The sequence below is a fragment of the Lacerta agilis genome, chromosome 4 (genome assembly GCF_009819535.1).
Source record: "Lacerta agilis isolate rLacAgi1 chromosome 4, rLacAgi1.pri, whole genome shotgun sequence".
Lineage (NCBI taxonomy): Eukaryota > Metazoa > Chordata > Lepidosauria > Squamata > Lacertidae > Lacerta > Lacerta agilis.
The window spans coordinates 30674226-30691098 of NC_046315.1; the positions used below are offsets into that span (position 1 = coordinate 30674226).

At 41.2% G+C, this 16873-nt stretch overlaps 2 protein-coding genes across 5 annotated transcripts in view; one reads left to right on the top strand and one right to left on the bottom strand.

Annotated features, from left to right (window-relative positions):
* CFAP44 (cilia and flagella associated protein 44) overlaps window positions 1-3762 on the top strand; it is a 33147-nt gene extending 29385 nt beyond the window's left edge. The window contains exons 28-30 of the mRNA XM_033146562.1: window positions 481-641; window positions 2427-2561; window positions 2937-3762. Coding sequence (XP_033002453.1) covers window positions 481-641; window positions 2427-2561; window positions 2937-3122 — 482 coding nt within the window. The 3' untranslated portion in view covers window positions 3123-3762. The remainder of the gene's footprint in view (window positions 1-480; window positions 642-2426; window positions 2562-2936) is intronic.
* Window positions 3763-4207: 445 nt separating this feature from the next.
* Window positions 4208-16873, bottom strand: part of BOC (BOC cell adhesion associated, oncogene regulated) — a 71926-nt gene continuing 59260 nt past the window's right edge. For 3 of the 4 annotated variants that reach the window (XM_033146564.1, XM_033146565.1, XM_033146563.1), the window contains 11 exons: window positions 15709-15868; window positions 15378-15488; window positions 14260-14466; window positions 12090-12271; window positions 10356-10461; window positions 9194-9316; window positions 8241-8462; window positions 7618-7844; window positions 6663-6733; window positions 5721-5911; window positions 4208-4878 (listed from right to left, as the gene is read on the bottom strand). In XM_033146564.1, the coding sequence (XP_033002455.1) occupies window positions 4697-4878; window positions 5721-5911; window positions 6663-6733; window positions 7618-7844; window positions 8241-8462; window positions 9194-9316; window positions 10356-10461; window positions 12090-12271; window positions 14260-14466; window positions 15378-15488; window positions 15709-15868 (1782 nt within the window). In that variant the 3' untranslated portion in view covers window positions 4208-4696. The remainder of the gene's footprint in view (window positions 4879-5720; window positions 5912-6662; window positions 6734-7617; window positions 7845-8240; window positions 8463-9193; window positions 9317-10355; window positions 10462-12089; window positions 12272-14259; window positions 14467-15377; window positions 15489-15708; window positions 15869-16873) is intronic. The other variant, XM_033146566.1, reaches the window with a different exon arrangement.

A 16873-nucleotide genomic window follows, 5' to 3' on the forward strand; every position in this document is an offset into this window, starting at 1 on the left:
TTAGACCCTTTCCTCAGTGTGATTGTACATTATGCTATACCAACTTTGGGACCCTATGTCAGAGCCACTTTGGAGGCTATTGTCACTGCTGCTGTGCCAGTGATGGCTTATTGCTGCACAGTTCTGGGTATAAGGGCTTCTTGAAAGTGCAGCGGACGGCTCTTGTGGCAAAGATCGCAACAGCTAAAATTCTGGTAGGATCGAAGTATCTCATAAATCTGGTACAAAAAAGGATAACCACATCCACCTTTTCTCGTGGTATTCTGGAGATGGGAAGAACTTCTCCAAAGCCACCTCATCCATCATTTTGTTGCAATGCAAATTAATCTACCTGCACATTCCCACAGGTTGTGCTACCATGAGCTGCACTGTTTAGGATTGGATTTCTGAATATGCACAGTAGTATTCTGTATATGTAGGTATACATATTTTTAAAAAGGAAAATAGAGAGAACACAAAGGCCTTAAACTCATCTTGCAGGATTGGAAGAGAAATGCAATGAGCTGATGATGCTGAAATTTGGCCGATTAGTGAACTTGGAAGCCCTGCAGACTCTTTCTGTTAACACAAATCTGGAAGAACTCAGAATGAAGATGATGGAAAAAGAGCAAACTCATGCTGCAGAATTAAGAAAATGGGAGGTAAGACTTGTTCTAAATCACATAGTTAATGCAGCCAGGTGGCCTGCAATTGTGACCAGGGTGTAGGGCTAAAATTGCCTTTTAATCAGGAAACAGTTCAAACCCTGGTTAGGAGGCAGAAGGCAATGTGGTAATTGCATCATCATTATTTAGAAGGTACACTTGTCAAGCAAGGAGCGGGATATCCTGGACAAGTATATTAGGTAGTTATCCAAATGCTCAGTCTGGAAAATCATGTATGCAGTGCTATGAAAATGTTTCCTGGCACGTCAGAACCATGTAACTGCTATAATCTAATAAATCTATTATATATATTATATATACACACACACACACACACACACACACACGGCGTGTGTGTGTATATGTATGTATATGCGAGGTATTGCATCTTATAGCCGCGCACCCCCCTCCCCATTTTTTTAAACTATTCCACCCATCCTACAATTTAGGAGAACAAGAATATGCAGTGAATTATTCTTGCTTGCTGTTCCTAAACTGTAGAACACCCTTACCCTGAAGGCGTACCAGATTATCTGTCAGAAGCTCAATTCAGGACAATCTTTCAATAACTGGGATAGCTTTCAAGGGAGGAATCGTTTATCTTCTATTTTGGTACTGTGCCCTTTCTGTTAGGAAGCCTGTAGAATTTACTTCGGTGCTTCTGTGCAAAGACTGAGACAAAACTATCCTCTCCGCACCAAACCAGTTGCAATATATAATTTAGCCTACAATCTTCGGCCCCTGATAGGGGATCACAAGGGCCATAGGAAGCACTGGATCTCCTGCCCTGAAGTCGGAGAGAGCTATCCAATATCTAATTCCCCTTTCTGCAATTGTGGCCCCACCAATGTCAACTCCAAGATCAGTAGGGCTGAAAAAGAGGTCATGTCAGGGGTGGATTGGCAGCATGCCCTGAAAAGACATGGAGAAGGCTGTGATGTGAAGTTCCCTAAGATACCCTCAAACAGGATATTGAACTAAGCCAGCTGAAGTGGATGTAGCTCAGTCCCAATTATTTCACTCCCCTTGTTTCCGGTGAGCGGGGAAGTATTTATTTTTTTTAAAGAACACCCAGAAAAATGAAGGACCTTTTCTTCCAACCTGCTGGCAAGAGCCCAGCTCAGTTCTTTATTATGTATAATTTTTTTTTGCTCCTGCCTTCTACTGCCTGTGTAACACTCAGGAGGGCAGCTGACAACAGTTTGAAATTGAAAATTATATAACATGCTTCATGGTGTTTGCAGAAACACATTTCCTTCTCTCTTTATCAGATGCCAACAGGTTTTTTGTGGCATTGAATGAGGTTTCTGAATGGTGATTTGCTGACCCAGGAACTCCTCTACAGCAGAGATTAAGAGAGACGGATCTTATATGCAAAACTCCAGGCCCTTGAATCTAGGATTTGTAATCAGAGTGCAATCTCAAAGCACTTGCAAGGTTCCTTACTTATTGCTGTCATTATCTATGCACAAGTAGAATGTGGTAGCCCAACTAATGTCCGGAGGGCTAATAATTTATCCAGGGCAGTGAGATCCAGAGGACAGTGGGGGCCAGTGTTGCTAAGGCAAAGCTTCTGTTAAAACTGCTAATGGGGATGCATTTTGTTTTCGGCTAGTATGCAAAAAACCTCTTCAGCCATGTCCCTCTTCTCCCCATCCTCCCCCAGTTGTTCTTTGACCTGTTGGCTGCTACCACTCTGGCTCTGTAGCTTCCAGACCATGGCATTCTCATAGTTCTGCTTTCATATTTTTATCACTCCAGTAAATCTTTGCTGTGTTGCAGGATAAAATTGTTGACCTGCGTCAAGAGTTGATGATGGTGACACAAGAAAATACTGGCAAACTGAAGCAAATGAACACATTTTGTATGGAGAAGATGACACTTGAAACTAAGTTGGACGCACTACAGAATAACCTGGTATGTGCTGCTTTGATCACTTGTTCCTGACTAGCAAGCCAAATAAACTTTTTTCTCGGGCTGCTTTAGAGGTTATAATTGTAAACTGACCCTACTAGCTGCTGTTCTACCTAGGGAGGGTGTTACCCATGTTCCTCAATAACCCGATCCACATTTTCTCTATGGTTTATTCCTTGTATTGAATATGTGCCTGCATTTAAATCACAGTGGGTGAGAGGAATGACACAAGCCAATCACCAGAGAAAGTAATTTGCCCAACATCCAGAAGGGAGCTCCTTGGTAGTATTATGGTCAAAAGTGTTTTAAGTGTTCTGTGCCTGGAGTGCCATTGTTTCATCTGTGATTGAGGACAGTTTTTGGCTTTTGTTTCTTCAGGGAGCAGAATTCCAAGGGCCTCGCAAAGCAGATATTGAGGAGAAGGAGAAGCTGATAGCATTGGTCCAGTTACAAGCCCAAGAAGCTGAAGTCCTGAAAGAAGAAATCACTCTCCTAAGCAGGAAGGATGGCCGCATCTTTCCACCATCTCAGCCTGGATATCCTCAAGGTGGGGTGCTGGATTAAATCCTTTTCATGTCGTCCCCTTGTTCTCATTTTATATGCATATCAATCCTACTGCATGAGAATAATTAGCAAGCTAGCCTTTGAGATTTAAGTTTCGTATGATGTGTCCTGGTCTTAAGGCTCTTCCCCTTTTGGTGGAAATTCTGGACCTTTTAATAGCATAGGCCAGGCAGAATGTTAAAACTTCCCCTTGCCTTCAGCCATTTGATACATTGATGGGAGAAAGTTGCAGCTCTGGAATTTGTCTTTCATATGGCTGTTAAAGGCACAGAGGCACTATTAAGAAAACAGTAGCAACCCCATCTATCTCTCATTTACTTAGTGTACCCCGTTGGCTTTGGGTACGTGGGGACATGGTGTTGGTCAACCAAGGCAGCCTGGCCAAATGGTCAGGGTTGTTGAAGGCCAACATCTGGCGGGCACAATTAACTATGCTATAGTTAAATAGATCAAATAGATGTTTTACTTCCTGATCCAAATATATGCAAGTTCAGGCACAATGGATATAAAACCTTGTCCTCCTAATCTGGCAATTAGTATCTTGATGCAGATGTGTCTCCATATCTGTATTTTCAACATGAAATTGTGTTGTTGATTAATACTTTTGAGATTGAGAATAAAATCTGAGTCAATATAGCAATTGTTCTGATGTCCTCATTCAGCCCTGCAACTGTTCACCTTATACTTTGTACTGAACTCAGCAAGCACATCACATTATATATATATATATAGTGTGTGTGTATGTATATATGTATATATTGCATTGATTTACTTTTAAAAACATTTCTGTGCCAGACTCTGACATCAAAGGGCAGCTATTCCTTTAAAGAAACAAAAGGTCTCTGTCTGCTCCCGTAGATATTCATGATGCTTAATGAATGGCTATAGGTAAAAACCATGTCCTAGATGACTCATCTTTCTATAGACTAGAAGCTGATCACATTAATACCCCTAAATTTGCACTGAAACCAGAAGCTTAAAATGAGGTGTGTGTTTGGTGAAAAATGAATGCTAAGGGGACTGTAACATGAGGAAAGGAGGCTTTACCTAACTAAAGCAGATGCATTTGGCAAGTACAATTTCAGTCAAAGGGAAGAAACAGTCTTTATTTACTTGATGAAGCATGGCATTGGTTTCATTATATAGGCACACTATCACAGAATCTGTGCTTGTATATATTGCTTGTTAATGCAGATAAATATGGTACCTACTTTATATCTGTTTTCTTTTGGCATTCTGCAATGAGATTCCTCCTGCTGGGAGGCAAGTAAAGACCCTTTCCCATAATCTCACCATTTAGAGAACCTTCTTGCAGCTGGAAATGCAGCTCTTGCCCTTGTGCTTATTCTGTTGCTGAGAGTAGGAAGCTGCCTTTTCCAAGTCGTGATCTGATGGAAATACATGCTGTTGCCTCAGTTTATTACCTCTTGCACATGATGCCATTTCTTTCAGCGTCATTATAGAAGGCAGATACACATCTATTTACAAGTGCATAAATATATAAATAGAGATGTAATACAAAAATAAATAACCCTTTTTCTGTTTAGAATAGTCTTTGTAAGGCAATTAGTTCCCTAACTGGTGCCAGGAAGAGTCTCTAAGGGAACATGCAGTGGCAGGCTGTTCAGATGCTTCTCTGTGCTTCCGGCCAAGCAAGTGTCCACTGTGTTTGGGGGCCACACTTGTCGTTTATCTTGGCAGAAATCTGTCCTCTCTACGTCTTCAACTGGTACTAGACCAAGGCAGCAGGCAGAATCTGGGAAGACAAGGAAGGACAATGAAAGTGTGTCCTTGGTCAGATACCACTATTCTTCAACATACTTTGAAAGAAATTCACTATGAAAATCCACCAAAAGAGCTTAAATCCCTGCTCTGGAGATCTTCCAGAAAGGTTACTACAATTTGTCAGATAGCAAGCTATGATTGTATTACTGAAAATATAAAAAATGAAGTGACATATACTGAAATGCTAAGACTTTCTAAGTAAAAGTGATGCGCTTGGAAAATGTCTGCAAATTCTGCCAATTAATGACAAGTTTCTACTCTGATTTATTCCATTTGCCAGCAAAAGGCATATTAGTAAATGCCAAGTAAGCCTTTGGTAATTGTTTTTGACATTTCAGACCTGAGCTACACAGTTATTTCATGCAGTCATTTCTGTGACACTAACACAAAAATGATTGTGTGAAAGAAGCCTGCATTAGTATAAAATACTTGACATTTTCCCATTCAAAATTCACTCTCTGTCATTTACTGAAATTGATATAGATGCGGGCAGTTTTGGGCTGGAGGCACACAGCAATGTCACTGGAAAGATGAATATGCTCCAGTTGCATACTTGGATCTATCTTTCTAGGCTGTATATTTCAAATGCTTGAACATTAGTTTCTGTATATGCCACCATATATAACTTGCAAATAATGCAGAACTTTAACTGAATACAAAGTCCATGCCTACCATTCTCTCTGCTTTTCACATCAATGTCCTTTTCTGCCCTGCCCTAGATTTACAGTAGAAAGCAGCAACTTTCCTCCAAAGGTTAATGCATAGCAAGCAACAGCAACAAAAATCTCCTTTTATGGTTTATGTCCCACTGACCTGTATGGAAGACAGGATCCTTCATGATTTCCTTAGTGGAGTTGCCCATTTTGCCTTGCGGCACAGAGTGACCCAGGCCAAGGTATTGTTCATGATGATGGCAATTGTCATGTTGCTGAAGCAGCTGGTGTGTGGAGTCATCTGGAAGCCCATAGAGAAAACAATTCTGTTCTGGTCCAGGACTAGGTGACCTAAGTTGCAGAGAAAAACCAATTTGAGGACATCATCTTCAATTATCCTGTGATTAACTTCCTCATATACAAGTTAATTGAAGAAACTGAAAAAGGACACAGTTTGACAAGTTCATACATTCATTTCCATGCTCATTGTTCTAGGTTGCAGTAGGATATAATCTTACACAACAATATAGTGTGCAATTTCAATTGCGTTGTGATTACTGAGCATTACATTTCACAGAGGTTATCAAGAGGATGAGGTTACCATGTATTTTGGAGCAGACAGTGACTAGGTATGATAGGTGATTGATTTCGGTGGGTTAAGGTAGGGTTAACTGGGTTGGGTAATGATCATGAGCTATGACGAAGGCAGGGGAGCAGAATTGTGGGGCTATATCTCACTAAATTGCTGAGACATGTTTGGATAATTACCTATTAGGTCATTAATCTGATTCTGAGATGTTCTTTAATCTGCAATTAGCCTGCTACCATAAAATACATTTGTTTTGTCTGCCTCAGTTTAAAAGCAATTAGTGAATCAGTCCTATTGTGCCACCAGTACCATGAAATTAAAGGACTTCCAATTTCACTTCTACAAAACTTTAAGGGAACAGATTGCCAAACAAAAAGTGGTATGAGCTTTGATTTTTTACGGCCCCAATGAAAATAATCTTGCATGACAGAAATGCTGACATAAGAGGCGTTTCCATCATTTCTGTGACACTATATTGCCATTACACATGCAGCCTGATGGCTAGAGCCATACCTCTGGTGTTCAGCTGGAATATTTCCATTTTGCAGCACCCTCCCCTGCAGAAACGCATTGGTCTCATTCTGCTGAGAATAAAAAAATAAGTTAGAAAAAGAAAAATCTGGAAGATAATTAAAGAGTCTAGATGCCAAAGCCAATGCATGGGATTATGCCAAAGGAGTTCATCTTTAGATATTCAGAACCATTACTGCTTCTAGGATTATAAAAACTGAGCTGCTTTAGGGAACTGGACTCTACATCGACCCAGAACCATAGGATTACTGCTTCTCTGGGTCTTTGCATACAAATGGCTTCTGAAACCAGTTTCTATGGCAGTGGGGAATTTATGTACTGCATTTTAAAGGATGTGATGCTTTAAAATGTTCATTAATAACCAGTTAGATGCTCACATGCTATTTATTCTGTCATATTCAGAATGTATAGATTCAAAATTTTCTACTTGTCCAAAAGACCTAAAAGCAAGACTGACCTCTCCAGGTTTACATTCTGGGAGGAAGGCTTATAACACCTTTGCATCTGCTCCCAGAGGCAGTGGTTGTAAGGAACGCTGGCAACAGTCCAATGAAGAAACCGTGGCATATCAGGAACTTAACATCTGGCTGATTCAGCAGCCATTTCCAAATGTGAAGATTCAGCTGCAGAGTGGCAACTGGAACAGTGGGCGCTAGGGGAAAGCTTATATAAATATTATATTTGCCCTACCATAATTTATTGCATTTTAAATGTATTGTAAGTCACGCTGAGAACTTTGGTTAGTCAGCAGGGTATATAATTTCTAAATAAATTTTAGTCTGGGAACTGAAGTTTCTGGCAAAGCATTTTCCTTCCTCTTCTGCCCCCTAAGGCAGAAATAGAACACTAGGCATTGGGCGTTGCAATGAGCCATTATTCAAGGCAAGGAGATAAAAGAAGTCACCCAACACCCCCTGCTGTTGCTAAATAAATTTACCTGTTGAACCTCATCTGGGCTGTAATCCTGTGACTTTGTGTTGGGATATCCAATTGTAGCTGAGGGGAAATGGCCATTGGCTCCCTGGTGTGCTGGCAGATGCACGCCATTCGCATAACGCAGCCCATTAGCTCGAGGAGTGGAGACCCCTTGCAGGGGCACCATGGTGTACTGGCAAGAGGACACCAGCAGCCCTGCACCAGGAAAACCCAGGTCTATGCTCTGCTCTGAAATGACAAAATAATATACATGTTAAGACTGAACACAAACATAACATGAGCTGCTGCTATAACTGGAAATACTGCAGGCATAGCCACTGAGGAAGAAAAAGAAAACAGGAAAAAAACATCTGAGGACAGTATAGAATATCTTTGGGCCTTGGTTACGAGTGGGATTTTTAAGGCCATGGAGCCAATTCAGACAGTCTTATGTTCATGAAATGACTTTGGTTTGGGAAGTCAGAATTTAATCACATGCACAAGTTATTCAAGCAACATTTCCTGTGAATAGGAATATCATGAAATTGGGTTGGTTTCCCTTATTATAGCCCATAAACTCCAATCAAAGTTGTGTGTGTGCCCTTTATTTCAGAGTTACAGGTACCTTTTGTTAAAGTCACTTACTCTGCTTGGACCAAGCCCTCCAAAGGCAAAATGGAATGAATGCCACAATGATGAGAACGATGGAGCCCAGCACCACCCCTACAATCAAGTATGGCAAATCACTGGAGCGAGCCACCATGGCCCCTGCCCCTAAGAAATTATGGCCACTGTTGGGTGGGGGGTGATGTATTGTAGATACTGTAGATGGTGGGAGGCGACCAGGCACTCCTGCAGATTTGCGAGCTTCAAGAGAAAGAAAAGTATAGTTAAGATCTTTACACAGCCTCCATGCCCACCCCAATCTTTCAGTCTCAACATGGTTCTTATTATTATCATTATTATTATTTAATTAAAATTCTATACCGTCCTTCATCCAAGGATCACATAAAAATACATAACGTAGTAATAAACAAGCAAAATACCCCCCCCCCATTTAAAAGACCATAGACTGTTTAAGCAGTCAAAGGCCTGCGAAAAGAAAAATGTTTTTCCTGGCACCTAAAGATCTGTAGTGAGGGTGCAAGGCAGCCTCCCTGGGAAGAGCATTCCACATACGGCAGCTTCTTCATAGTTTATGAACCTTGTTTGGGTTCATTGCTCAGCCCATTTTTGCCTCTTGCTCTGCCCAATGCTGGCACATGGCCTCCATAAGGTGGCTCAGAAGGGAATGGGAGAAAAAAAGGTTCCCCACTCCTGACTTACATAATATCCAGTTGAGTCACTTTTTTCCATCAATGGGGGGACTTATACCTAGCCTTCAAATTCTGCAGTTAATGAATGAATTTTTATCACCAGAACTCCTTCCTTTCCTTAGTTTCATATTACTTGCTCTCCTAATCAGTTTCTCACACGTATTTTACAGTCACCCATGGATAATATATTTCTAAATTTCCTGATCTCTTCACAAGCTTATTCATATTGCAAAGTGGAGGAGGAGCATCTGAGACACCTGAATATAGTGTTGGAATAGTTACCTTTGGTTTCACACATCACCACATTGCTGAATTCACTCTCCCCACCTTCGTTGAAGCACTGCATCTTAATGTCATATGAAGTCTCTGGCTGGAGGTGGCTGATAGAATGCCAGTACCGGTCACCTGAATAGGAAGCAACATACACACAAATGTCACTTTCCTTTTATTCACACCTTTATCCCAATGCCATAAATGGATCGCTGTATTATCACACAGCAATATAGACATGGGACAGTTAACAGCAAACACAAATTTTTCCCACACTTGCTGGGAAATGCCTATTATTATTATTTCAATTTATATACCACCCTTTATCAAAATATCCCAGGGTGGTGTACAACTTTAACAATACATTTCAGAGCACCAATAATAAAAACATAATAAAAATCATAACAGACAGCATAATAAAACAATCATAATAACAAGTCATAGATTATGTAATAGTGAAAGGCCTGGTTGAAAAGGAATGCTTTTGCCTGGCGCCTAAAGACATGTAATGAAGGTGCCAGGCAAGCCTCTCTGGGGAGAGCATTCCACAGTTGGGGAGCTACCACAGGAAAGGCCTGTTGCCACCCTCTGAACCTCTCGGGGAGGGGGACATTGTACTGAAAGGGCTTCTGTATCGCTGTGACTAGCCAGAAGTACAGTAGCTGAATCTTCACACCACACAGCCAACAGACCTTTCCTCTCAATGCAAACAATTTGTTTATTATATTTACATCCCTCTATTGCTCCAAGGAGCAAAATGGCTCCCCATCTCCGTTTTATCTTCACAGCAACCCAAAGAGTCACCCAGAGAGCTTCAACTGAGCAGCCCTTTTCATGTAAACACTTTGCAGAGGGGGGGGGGGACTCAGAACACTCTTTTCTTTTCTTTTCTTTTCTTGTCCCAGAGGTTTCCTTGCAAAAAGTTGCTCTTTAAAGTTGGAGCGCAACAAATGGCAATTTGTGTTTTACGCAGATTGGCATTTGCTCTGAATTCAGCTTTAAAGAGCGAGTTTTCGTGAGGAAAGCTCCAGGGCAAAAATGGGCACTTGGACACGGAGCTTTAAAGTGCAGCCTGTGCCTGGGAAAAGGGCAGAAAAGGTAAGTGTGGATAAGCCCTCAGTAGACTATTTGGGGCAATTAACATTTGGGGCCCAACCAGCTGATGTGTCCTTACCTTCTACCGTATCCCTCTTGTAATCATTGTCATTGTCACTGTCAGTTGGTCGATAATAGATGTAAAAACCGTGAATTGGAGTATTGTTATTGCTGGCTGGAATGTACTATAAAAAGGAGCAAAAAGAAGAAATTAACAAAAGTGTTGGTGTTCATCACAGAGGCAGAGAATAAGGCAGGACTGGGCAGACTTCTGGATTGTGGGATTTATTTCACTGTGTATTGGAACACCAAGATCTGACAACAGCAAAATAGTGGTAATGAGTAGAGCCAGGTGTGGAGGCTTTTTAAGGAATAGGGCATTGTGCAGCTTCAGTGTTGTGATCCTCAGTAAAGCTGCATCCAAGGCTTAAATATTTTGCACAAGTTATAGTTTGATGTTCTCTCTCATCATATGATGAATTGAACTATGTATCTTGTTCTTTCAGCCCTGAACACTGTTATTTGGCAGATGAGGACGAGTTTTAAAAAATCCATTATGATAGCATAGGATACGATAACACTATAATTATCACTGTGATAGAATTCCTACTTCCACCAAAAAGAGAGTTATGGCCCTAGGGACAAGTTGCTGGGTATGTCGTCTCTCTAGTGGAAGATATGGAAAAAAGAAATACCCAGCAATTTGTGCCTACAACCAATTGCTGTCTTGTTTGGTTAAAGCAGTTCTCAAAACTGTAGGGCAGATACATGTCTTAAAGCAGGCCACTATTTCTCACTGTCAATCTTCAGCTCACTACTCATTTTGTACTGCATCTGAGCAGATACATCAAGCACAGTACAATCAATACTAATTGGCAGTATAACACTAGCAGTTTTATTTCCTAGCCCTGCGACTTGAAATCATTAGTGGATGATGTCAGGGATTTACCCAGAGACTCATATATGCATGCAAACTACCAGGCAAGTGTTCTACCATTAAGCTACATCTCCCTGGGGACCTCTTTCTACTCTTCCCCTTTTCTATGTATCCATCATTTGCCTACTCATTCCTTCTTCCTGCTGTTGTGTTCATATTAACCATTCAGAATTCATTGTTTGCAGGAAAATGGAGATGATTTGGGGCTGATGCATGAGAATCTACTAGCCAATAAGCAGTTTGATAACGTTGTTTTTTTTTTAACACGCCTGCACTGACTATTCCCAGGCGCAGGATATTGCAGTAGGAGAACAGGAGAAATAATGGGAAACTTTCCCACAATTGCTACAAACTGGGGGGAAATGTACAAGCTATAAAGAAAGGCACCTATTTGTGTTTCAGATAGTGCATTGTGTATTTTTCTTTAGCTAAAGGAGACTACCCTGTAGAAGTTTGAGAACCTCTGTTTCAAAATGAATGCCAATATTAAAGCTCTATGTGGACTTTGCAGAGGCTGGAAAGTGCTACATATGAGAGGAATAATACTGCTCATTTATGGACATTTTAATTGTAATGCAATGAACACAAATGATCTAAGCCACAAAGTCAATAAAATCAAATGTGTGCTTGAGTGTTGAAACACAGAACAGTGACTGTATTGAAGTGTCTAGCACAATAGAGTAGAAGAAGGGAAGCAACAGAGAAATTTAAGGTAGTTATAATTAAAATTTGGCACTCATTAGTATCAGCAATGTTAACAGGAATAATGTTGTAAGAAATCCTGTGCGATTTTACTGAGCACATTTTGCTACAGATTAAAAAAAATCCTGTCCTATCTTTTGAATTCTAGTCCCAGCTCCTGCCTCCCCTGCTTACCATCCACTTCAGCATGATGGTGGTCTCATTGATGGCATCCGTGAAGGTGATGTATGGCCCTGTGACCGGGCGCTCATATACACGGTTGCTGTAGCCCGATACCACATGTGGTTTAGATGGAGCACTTGGCTCACTCTCCCCCAGTATGTTCAATGCTCGCACTCGAAATTTGTAGGATGTGCCTAGAATATGGAATGGAGAAACAATGCAGGAGAAGAGTGAGCAGACCTCTGACCTTGGTATTTTCCTTGTTCATCTCTTCCTGAAAACTCAGACATTCCACATTAGCAGGTGGCAAAATGACATAGTGCAGAGCCGGTGTTTCCTGTCCCAATGAACTAAGAAACAAAATAGCAACCAAAGTCTAATCGCAGAGCTTTCTTGCTGCCCCAGACAATGACTGCTTTTAAAAAGGTTCAGGTGTTTTTTTTAACCTGGTCTGAATGGTCAAGAGACCACATTTGCTACCTTACTTCAGATGCACAGAAGAGTGCTAATGTACATGCTACATGCCAACAAGTGTAAAAAATAGTTGAACTGTGGCTTTCATCTTTGCATGAAAAGCTGCTTTAGGGTGGAAGTTTGGAGAGTGGAGAAATGGATACAAGGACACACGCAATTAACCATTTTTCTTCCTGCCATTTCTTCAAAAAATTATATTTGTGAGGGTAAACAAAGGCTTGAAATCTTGCAGTGAGGGAAGATACTAGGGAAGTGGGTGACTTTGTAGAGCCATCAAACATGTAGACAGTACATGAGAAAATAAAAAAGATATAAGAACTTCTATAGAAAAGAAACCAGAGGATTATCTATTGGGCCTACTGGGGAAAGATATTCCAAAGGATAGGAAAACAATTTTCTTGTATGCCACAGTAGCAGCGAGAACGGTACTAGCAAGTAAATGGAAAAGTAAAGTAATCCCCTCAAAAGAGTGGCTATGCAAAATGAGTGATTACACACAATTAACAAAATTAACAGCAGCCATAAGGCTACAGTCAAACCAAAGATTAAGGTTAGAATGGGAATGTTTTGAACAATATATGGAAAAACACTGTTCACAAAAAACATGTTGATATGCATAGATTAAGGTAATAGAATTATAAGAAGCTTATAAGAAGAATGATGTTCAAAAGGATATAACAGAAAATCTAGAAAGGAAATGCAATGCAAATATTCAATATACTGTATTTTTCCGTGTATAAGACTAGGTTTTCCCCCTTAAAAATGTCAAAAATTAGGGGGCGCCTTATACACACATACACCCCCCCCCCATTTTCTTCAACCTGAGTCCCCCAAAATAGGGGGTGTCTTATAGACAGAAAAATGGTAATTTACAATAGAAATTGGGATGGAGTGGAGGGGAGTCAAGGTGGGTTGAGGGTGTTGTGTTAGGTTATGTTAAGTAATGATATGTGTTAGTCTAGTCATGTTTTATGTATTTTGATTTGTGTTTTTTTTGTATTGTTGAGCATTTTTCAGAAAACAAAAAACAAAAACAAAAAACAACTGTAGACTTGGGCATGGGTGTAGCCAGGCTTTATGTTAGGGGAGGCAGAACCTAAAGTTAGTTATTTTGTATTGATTTACTTGGTTTAGGGGGGCAGCTGCCCTCCCTGCCCCCCTTTGACTACACCCATGGACTTGTGATGGATCCCCTGCTTAATCTAGCACTCTTGCAACTACAGCATCTCTGTGGACACCCCGCCCCCGGCAGCTTCAACTTAAATACCTCCAGCAGTGAGCCCACCATCTCCTGAGGCAATCTGTTCCACTTGAAGTGGGGAACAGCAAGCAGGGAAAGGGTTAAGCTTCTGCTCACATGCACACACGTTTCTGTTCCTAACTGACCCATCTGTGGTAGCTTTCGGTGTGAAAAAAAGAGAATTGTTGGGCTGCCATTAGATACATTTGCAGGTAATATGTAGTTTGGCACGGATATAGTGATTCAAAGCTTTTGGTCTCCACAGAATAATTTCAGGATTAAAGAAAGCATCTGCAGAATTTCACATTTCTCCAGAAGGAGACCATGAATTACTAATCAACTCTAAAATGACCTTTTCTCCTTGGCATGGGTAATGGTTTCTGTAGCAGCAGGAAAGATATGAAGCCACCATTAAGTCTTTCCAAGGACAAAAGAAAGCCTATATGCTGGGAATAGAAGATCTCCCACCTTTCTCTAGTCCTGCAATTTCCACAGAGAGACGAGAAGGGTGGATGTCACTTGTGGCCAGCACCCAGTCCCCCAGCTTCTTCAGTTTCTTATATTCTACTCGGAATGACTGAATGGGGAAGCCTCCATTTCCACGGGGGATCCAAGTCACATAGACAGATGTCTCAGATGCCATTGAGATGGTGGGGCGATCTGGAGCCTCGGGAGCTGTAAGGAAAAGAAGAATAACAATAGCAGATATACAACCAGTTTTAGACTGGGAAAGCTGGGCTGTAGTGAACTTTCCTTGCAAGATTAAATAGTGTGCTAGAGAGAGGGAAAAGACAAATGGAGAGGGGGAGAGAAAAGGTGCTCTTGCTATCATGGTATATATTTTTATATTGTAAACCACCCTATGATCCTTGGATGAAGGGCAGTATAGAAATTTAATAAATAATAATAAAGGTGCATACACTGACAAGTTGGACTCAGTAAAAAGTGTCCTTTTGAAATTGCATATTTTTTCAAGGCTCCCCCCACCGCAACAATCATAATCAAATCTCTGTTTGTTGAAGTGTTGCATGGAGCGTGGAGAAGGCTTGGTTTCTCCTACTCCGGCGGGTAGGACCTGAACCAATGGCTTCAAGTTACAAGGAAGGAGATTCTGATTAAACATCAGGAAGAACTTTCTGACACCAAGAACTGTTTGACAGTGGAACAGACTCCCTCGGAAGGTGGTGGTCTCTCCTTCCTTAGAGGCTTTTAAGCAGAGATTGGATGACCATCTGTCATTGATGCTTTAGTTCAGATTCCTGCATTACAGGGGATTGTACTAGATGACCCTCAGGGTCTCTTCCAACTCTACAATTCCACAATTCTATGATTCGCTCACTATCATATTACTAGACCGTTTGTCTGATAGGTGCTTGTTGCCAGTAAAACAGACCTTGAAGAGCAACATGGCCTAATAAGGACTGGACAGAAGCAGCAGAGATAAGCAAATTCCCTTCCTGTTGCTTGTGCCAGGCTTGTCTTTTTCTCATTCACACCACCATCTTTCCCAGCTCTCCTCCCCCAAGAATAACCAGACTTCTAGAGCCAGAAAACCCTTTCTGCTGCAAGTCTGAAAATGGCCTTACGCGACAGGCGAGTATTGTCGGATTGGTTGCTGCTCCGAGAGCTGGTGCCAGGGTCATCCTTCTGAATCTGCTGCTCTTTGCTGGCTATGATATCTGGTTTGGGTCGACGTCCTAAGCAAGACAAAGATAGCAAAGATGGTGTGAGATAAACTTTTAGTGTCTTATTGCTCTGAATGATAAACTTCACCAACATTCTGTGGTGGCTTACATTCCATGGATGTAACTGCAGCTTATTAACATTATTAATGAAAGCAAATTTCTAAATGATAAAGCCTTCAGCATCAGGACAAGGAGACAATTTACAACTCATGGGAAAGTACTACATCTTTACCAGTCCTGAAGGTCACCATTGCTGTCTGCCCCTCTCCAGCACAGTTGTAGGCAGACATCTCCACCTCATATAAACTTCCTGGGTCCAGTTTTATTAGAGTCAGATGGTGCTGGTTGGCAGGGACATCCCTGACTGTCCAGCTGTCTGAAGAATTCATTACCTGCTGAAGGACAAGGAACAAGCACACCTATGAGTGGATTCAATTACCTTCACCTTATTATGGATAAAAGGGTTATTGAGTATTTTTAGCCAAAGCAAGATCTAAATAAACTTGTTGCTGGCATCTGTCTGTCTTAAGAGACAATAGAGTGCAGGGATGAAGTCAAACTGCTGTGTTAGCAGCACCTAAGTGATTTCCCCAGGGCATAAGCAAGTACAGAGGTCCTGGGCTGTCCAGATGACAAGATGTGGTCCAAAGGAAAGCAGAGCAATATGCTTGGTACCATTGTGGCACCAGGAGTTGTCAGAAGGAGGTGTACAAGGCGCCACCCAAGCATGTTAGGGACTCCACTCTGGATTTTTGTTTGGTCTACTCCTTAACCGTTTTCTCCCAAAGATATCCCACAAGGCAGCAGAGGTTTAGGATCAGGGTTTTCCTTCTTTTAGATGGGCTACTTTTCCAGGCTGATAAGACCCATCTACCCCTCACTACAGCACATGCAGAAATAAAGCCTAAGGAAATGCAGCTGAAACAAGTGCATTATTGCTTCACTTTTTAACCCACCTCTCCTTTCCTCCCCTTCCTTTATGTTTTTCCCAGTGTAAATTTTAGATTGTCTTGTATTCTGCAAAGTGCCATGCAAACTGACAAGAGCAGTTTGGATTTGAGTAGTAATGACAACAGCAAGAATGCTATGACAAGTAAATTTCCAGAAGCATTAAGCTACTTTGCAGCATGATCTTATTAAATTGATACCACCCCTTTACAATTCCATGTTGTAACAGGAAGTCCTGCTAATAGCAATTGAGAATTATAAAATAAAATTGTTTAAACATGTGTGCTACATATTTAAAATAATCACTGGCAAACTGGTATGAGATAACATACGAATAAAGTAACACGGGAAGCTGCCCGTTATCTAGTTCGTAACGGTCTACACTGGTTGGCAATGGCTCTCTCTCCTACCAGGAGATTCTGGAAACTACAGAACCTGGGACCTTTTGC